This window comes from Balaenoptera physalus (genome assembly GCF_965194825.1).
Source record: "Balaenoptera physalus genome assembly, chromosome: 20".
Classification (NCBI taxonomy): Eukaryota; Metazoa; Chordata; class Mammalia; order Artiodactyla; family Balaenopteridae; genus Balaenoptera; species Balaenoptera physalus.
Window position 1 is genome coordinate 21,200,222 of NC_138901.1, and position 6,246 is coordinate 21,206,467.

The window sequence follows — 6,246 nt, forward strand, 5'->3', positions numbered from 1 at the left end:
TCTTCAGTGGGGCTGGGGAGGGGGGAGGGATATTATGAAAGCTTTGATTAATTTATTATACTGACCATAGATCTCAAACCTACCTAGTCTTTCCCCCTCCCCATAGAAGTCCTCGGGATGGGGTCTGCTCTGGGAACCCTAAAAAGCTCCTGGCCTCTCCCTTTTTCTAAGCCTCAGATTTATGCTCATATTTGGTAACTACTGTTTGCCTGTTTTGGTCTCTCTCACAACATTTAGCCCAAGTTTGACCATTTTGGCAGTAGTTGGATGGGAAGAAAGGAGTAAGAGAAAATACTCTCACAGCCATGAAGGGTGAAAGGTGGCCTCATGCCTAGGCTAGGGCTGCCTGGTCAGCCCGAGGTGAGGCCAGAGCTTTCTCTGGCCAGCTCAGGGCAGGGCTGCCAGGTTCCTGCCCTTGCCCTCTACTCTGGGTGGTAGAGGGAAGCAACCTCCTCACCCACTCCTGCCCTCGTGTCCCCACAGGCAGTAGCACTGCACAGCAAAGTCAAATGTGACACAACACTACATACGAAATTTTTTAATTTTTCTAAACACCAACAATGCAATTTTGCTAAAGTTACAATTTTGGAAAATTGGCCTCAAGACCACTCCCAGGCTTTCTGTCAAGTGTATCTGGGTCTCTACCATCTCAGGGCTGCCTGCATTTCTCCCAGGACTTGGGGTGGGGTGAAGGTGGGTAGAGAAGATTTTCTAAAGTTCTCCTGGAGTGTAGAGCCCAGGAGAGTCCTGGGTGAGGCCCTGGGCTCCTTGAATGCTGTGTATAGTAGCCTCGCTCTGCCCTTGTCCCCCAAGCTCTCTTTTGCCTTCCTCAGGTTTGATATCTGGGAGGTTTGATTATCCAGAGGAAATTAAATATTTTTATATCAAATTATATTACAATAAATATTGCCAAATGCTTTCCTTTTGCATTGTTCCCCATCTAACTGTTAAGTTCAGGCAGTCAAAATGTGGATGATGAAATGAGTGAAACCATCCTCCCCGGGCCACCAGTGCTCCACCCAGCACTTTGGTGTGTGCTCAAAAGTGGCCAGCAGCAGGAACAGCAACAAAGCTGACCTAAACAAGGCAGCCAGGCCAGGACATCTCCGTGCCCAGGCCTGCCGGAGGGCCTCAGGGATCTGGGAGCTTGAGGTTGTAATCTTCATCTGTCTCTATCCCAACTTCCTCCTGGGGGGGCAGCGAGACAAATGAATGAGACCTCCCTGGACTCAAGCCCCAGGGGAGCAAGGAAGGGAGAACACCACTTACAAAAAACTGCTTCTTGCTCTTGGGGTATCCTTCAAGGATTGCATCAGACAGCTCTGTTGCCTGACAAGAAACAAAACCGCCCCCTTTCAGATGGGCAGTACTCGGCATGCGTGACGGGTCCATGATATGGGGCAGCTGTTTCCCTGGTGGCTGCCGTCGTCCAGGGCCTGCCTAGAGTTCCCCCGCACTTACCATCCTCTTGCGCTTCCTCCACTCCTTGCAGTACCTCTGCCTCTCTCTGTACACCTAGACAGGGAAACAGGTTCCTCTGACCCCCTCAGCCCCACAGCAGCCGCTGGGGTCAACCCTCCTCACTTTGAACCTGCACAGGCAGCCCTCCCTGCTCCCCACTCCCTCCCCACCCACCTGCTCTTTCTCTTCTGGAGTCACGTGGTTGGTGGCTGCTTTGATGTTCTTCAGTCTCTCTGTGTAGCCAGCACATTCCTTCTTTAACTCCTGGATCTCTTTCTGCATCTCCGGTGTGGTCAGGGCACTAGTTAACTCCTTCAGCTCTAAAACCACATCCCCCGGAGAGGTCACTGGCTACCCTGAGGTAGGAGACCAGGCCTCCACCTTGCTCTGGGCTCTACACACAGGGTCCAGAATGGGTCCCGTATTCTGGAAATCCTCAAGAGATTAAGGCTTACAGAATTGTCAGTTTATTCTAGTTTTCTTTCCTTCCCCATCTACACATAGTTGAGGGGAATGAGTTTGAGTAGACTGTTAGCTGTAGTCAGTTAAAGAAGCAGAGTAAAGGGAAGTGTGGGAACTGTATACTGATACAGTAGGGAAGGCAATACCTGTCTTGCCCATTTGTCTTCAAGAGCCGTTAGTTGTTAGACACTGATTTTAAGGTAATGCCTATGGCAGCCCAGCAAAGGGATCTTTGCTGCAAGAAGACAACACTGCAGTCAACAAACGCTTCACTTGGTAATTCCTGACCTCAGACTGACCCTGACACTAGGGGTACCTTCTGGGGGTTGCCCAGTCCTACCAGCCTCCATGTGGCGGCAGCTCTGCTGCAAGCCCTGCACCTTAGCAGTGAGGGCCACGATTTTGGCATCCAGGGCTTGGAGGTCAGCATCACTAACCATGTCAAATTGTTCCTGCCAGAGACAAAAGGAAGAATAGAAGCAGGCTGATGGGAGAAACAAGAAGGGAACCCACATTTGGGAGGGCAACATTCATACACACTCGAGAATCTGGGACTCCTCAACCCTCCAGAGGGCCTGGGAAGATAATGAGAGGGTACTTTTGAGCATTCACTTTAGTACCAGTCCACTCAAGAAGCTGTAAAAGAACAAGTTGAAACCTGATACTTGTGCTCAAGGGGTTTCGAGGTGCAGGATACTGAATAATAGGACAGGAATATCTTTCAGGTTACTGGCAAAACCACTCACTGGGCTGAAGGAGTAAAGGAACATTCGTCTCAAGGTGATGATACCTAATTATGGGCTTCCACAATAGGAAGAAATCTGGACAGGTGAAGAGGCATGGTGGGAGGTATTTAGATAAAGGATACCAGTGAAGTCTGAGGAACCCCTCCCATGAGACCACAGCTAGAAAAGGCCTGTGCTGGGGCTCAGTGGGGTCTTGTCAGTGGTGATGGGAAGCAGAATGGAAAGGATGGGAATACCAGCCCGGGCAGTTTGGACTCTACATTCAGGTGAGGTAAACCATTAAATTAGGGCAGGAGGCAGCAAACTACAGCCTGCAGGCCAAATCCTGCCAGATGCATGTTTTTGAAAAAAATTTTTGGAAACGTAGCCACATCCACTTGCTCACATATTGTCCATGGCTGGTTTTGCTCTACAGTGGCAGACTTGAGTACTAGTGACAGTTGTGTAACTGGGACAAGAGACCGTCTGACCTGCAAAGCATAAAAATATTAACTGTCTGGCCCTTTGCAGAAAAAAAAAAAAATCTGCCAACTTCTTTAAGGGATCTTCAATAGAGCAGTAATATAATGAAACCTATTTTAGGATAATTAGCCTTGATGGTGGATGTTAAATCCTGTGGGGTTACTGAGTAAAGGAAGATGAGAAATGGGGTCTGCCCCAGAACAGCTTCAGTTTTGTGAGGGAGACAAGTGATAAGTCAATTACAATAGAGTATGCCTCAAAAGAGGTAAGTGCCCGAAGAAGGCAGTTAGCTCATAGCATTCAGGGAAGGTTTCTGGAGGTGATGCCTGCGTGAAATCCTAAGGGATGAGTAAGAGTTAGCCGGGCGAAGAGAAAGAAGGGACTCAAAAACTCTGAGCAGAGGAAGGAAAATGAGCAAAGGCCACGGGAGTAAAACTAGACCATCTAAATGGTCTAGTATTGATGGATGGAGAAATAACAGGGACAGGAGAGGCTAGAGGCAGGCTGGGGCCAGGTCTCCAAGTGCCTTTTATCTGTTCTAGGGAGCACTAGAGTTTTCAGTAGGGAAATGGCATGACTAGATTTGTATGTACATAGATTATTCGGGCTGCAATGTTTAAGGAGGCCAAGAGTTAGGAGGATATTGCAATAGATGAGCACCTGAACTAGAGCAGTGGTGGCAGCTGGAGAAGGAGAGGATGGATTCAAGAAGAGGAAAACAGGGCTTCCCTGGTGGCGCAGTGGTTAAGAATCTGCCTGCCAATGCAGGGGACACGGGTTCGAGCCCTGGTCTGGGAAGATCCCACATGCCGCGGAGCAACTAGGCCCGTGAGCCACAACTACTGAGCCTGCGCGTCTGGAGCCTGTGCTCCGCAACGGGAGAGGCCGCGACAGTGAGAGGCCAGCGCACCGCGATGAAGAGTGGCCCCTGCTCGCCGCAACTGGAGAAAGCCTGCACACAGAAACGAAGACCTAACACAGCCAAAAATAAATTAATTGATTAATTAATTTAAAAAAAAAAAGAAGAGGAAAACAACTGGACTTGATGGCTGACTAGGCATGTGAAATAAGGGAAGTTAAGAATGATTCCCTGGGACTTCCCTGGTGGCGCAGTGGTTAAGAATCTGCCTAACAATGCAAGGGACACAGGTTTGATCCCTGGTCCAGGAAGAGCCCACATGCCACAGAGCAACTAAGCCCGTGCGCCACAACTATTGAGCCTGCGCTCTAGAGCCCGTGAGCCACAACTACTGAGCCTACGTGCTGCAACTACTGAAGCCCGCGTGCCTAGAGCCCGTGCTCCACAACAAGAGAAGCCACCGCAATGAGAAGCCCACACACCGCGATGAAGAGTAGCCCCCACTCGCCGCAACTAGAGAAAGCCCGCAAGCAGCACGCAGCAACGAAGACCCAATGCAGAAATAAATAAACGAATGAATGAATGACTCCAGGGACTTCCCTGGTGGTCCAGTGGTTAAGAATCCGCCTTCCAATGCAGGGGATGGGGGTTCGATCCCTGGTCGGGGAACTAAGATCCCTCGTGCGGGGGGGCGAGGGGCAATTAAGCCCCCCACCGCAACTAAGACCCAATGCAGCCAAAATAAACAAATTAAAAAAAAAAAGAATGACTCCCCAGTCTCTGGCCTGGGTGAAGAGCGATTCCATTAAGGGAGAAGAATACAAGAGGAACCAGTTTAGGGGAGAGATGAGGCATTCTACTTTGGCAATATTGATTCTGAACGGCTTGAAAGGCATCCAGGTTGGGGGGGTCTGGGCTGGAGATACAAAGTTAATGTCACATGTGTTTATGGAAGGGGGTGGAGACAGAAGGAAAATAATTTGGCAGACGGCGGTTCTCATCTAGATGATTGGGAATAAGAACTTCCAAGGATAAATGGACCTCGATAGCAACAACTCAGGATCTTCTGTCCTCTTAACATATTTCAAGTCTGGAAATCTCGTGAAGTTTGGATGACAGCAAAGGGAGTCCACACTTTGACATAAAGGCTGGCTGGGACCCTTTTAATGGCCTAAGACTGGTGAATTTCACAGGATGCTTCAATTTTCCCAAAGAGAGTTCATACCAGGGACTGATTCACCTAATGACGGACTCTCACACACGTGCTAATCTGAGCGTTTCCCTCACCTGGTCAGCAAAGTATATCTTCTGCTTGCCGTACATCTTCTCTTTGATCTTGCCTTGTTGGGCCAGCTGGTCCAGCGCCTTCACCACCGCCTGGCAGAGGGGAGGGGGCGGAGAAGTCGGGGGAGTGACTACGGGCCCGGGCTGGGGAATGTCACCAATGATGCGGGAAGCGCCCGAAGAGCCTTAGGAAGCCCAAGCCTAGAATGGCAGCCTCGGGAGGGGAGGAACCCAGGCTGATTCGAGGGGTCCCAGGGGAGGAATCCCAGGAGAGGGTCCTCACCGCCTTGCCCAGTCCGTGTTCCCGCTGCAGGTTCCCGAACACGTCCTGGGCGCTGTAGGGCCGGTTCTGCTCCTGTAGGTACCTCAGCAGGATCCCGGAGGCTACGGAGAGAGACGAGGCAGGGAGAGGCTCCCTCAGCCGACCCCTGCCCGCCCTCCTCCGAGGAATCCCGGCGCCCACGGCCGTTACCTCCCGCCACGGCTTCCGCCCGGCCTTTACTCATGTCCTTTACCGCCACCAAACTCCGAAAGCCGGAAGTTGCAGTTGCTCGGGGCAACGACTCCTTCCGGCGATGGACAGGGCTGGCCTCAAGTGGTGATTGGCGGAGGGAAGCTTTCGCGAGAAGCGAAGCAGCCCTTCCCGGACACCGTAGTTCAGCTCGGCCGGGAACTCGGGCGCCCAGGTCTCGCCTGCCGGGTCCCGGTCTCTGCCCAAGAGGCGGGGCGCGCGCTTCGAACCTCTCCCTTACTCCCCTTGGAACCAGGGCTGTAGGGAATCACGCGCTGACGTTTCGGGACCCAGTTCTAGCGGCCGCTGAGCACTCGTGACCTTGAACTGGGCTGAGTATTCGAACGGAAAGAAACCTCAGCATCAACTCCCGCTGGGCAAGCGACTTGCTCAAGGTCACAGGGCCAGTTACCTACGGACGTGTCCCCTCCCACGGCCCAAACCTTTCAGTCGGTTTTTCT

The 6,246-nt window shown here is 51.5% G+C and overlaps 1 protein-coding gene across 2 annotated transcripts; it reads right to left on the reverse strand.

Annotated features, from left to right (window-relative positions):
• Positions 1 to 523: 523 nt before the first annotated feature.
• Positions 524 to 5,848, reverse strand: PSMC3IP (PSMC3 interacting protein). 2 transcript variants are annotated; one of them, XM_082440826.1, is made up of 8 exons: positions 5,747 to 5,848; positions 5,558 to 5,658; positions 5,278 to 5,367; positions 2,264 to 2,375; positions 1,636 to 1,781; positions 1,462 to 1,515; positions 1,270 to 1,329; positions 524 to 1,188 (listed from the first exon to the last, which is right to left on the reverse strand). In XM_082440826.1, the coding sequence occupies exons 1-8, from the start codon at positions 5,778 to 5,780 to the stop codon at positions 1,132 to 1,134; spliced, it is 654 nt and encodes a 217-aa protein (XP_082296952.1). In that variant the 5' UTR covers positions 5,781 to 5,848; the 3' UTR covers positions 524 to 1,131. The 2 variants fall into 2 exon arrangements, with proteins under 2 accessions (XP_082296952.1, XP_082296951.1); XM_082440825.1 differs by lacking the exon at positions 1,270 to 1,329 and having other exon boundaries at positions 5,747 to 5,847.
• Positions 5,849 to 6,246: the final 398 nt, after the last annotated feature.

Bases quoted from the DNA above. Each gene is read 5' to 3' on its own strand.
- PSMC3IP (XM_082440826.1), bottom strand. From the start codon at position 5,780: ATGAGTAAAGGCCGGGCGGAAGCCGTGGCGGGAG. The intron at 1,516-1,635 runs GTGGGTGGGGAG...TTCCCTGTCTAG, and splicing joins CTCCAGAAGAGAAAGAGCAG to GTGTACAGAGAGAGGCAGAG. The intron at 1,330-1,461 runs GTAAGTGCGGGG...GTTTCTTGTCAG, and splicing joins GGAGGAAGCGCAAGAGGATG to GCAACAGAGCTGTCTGATGC.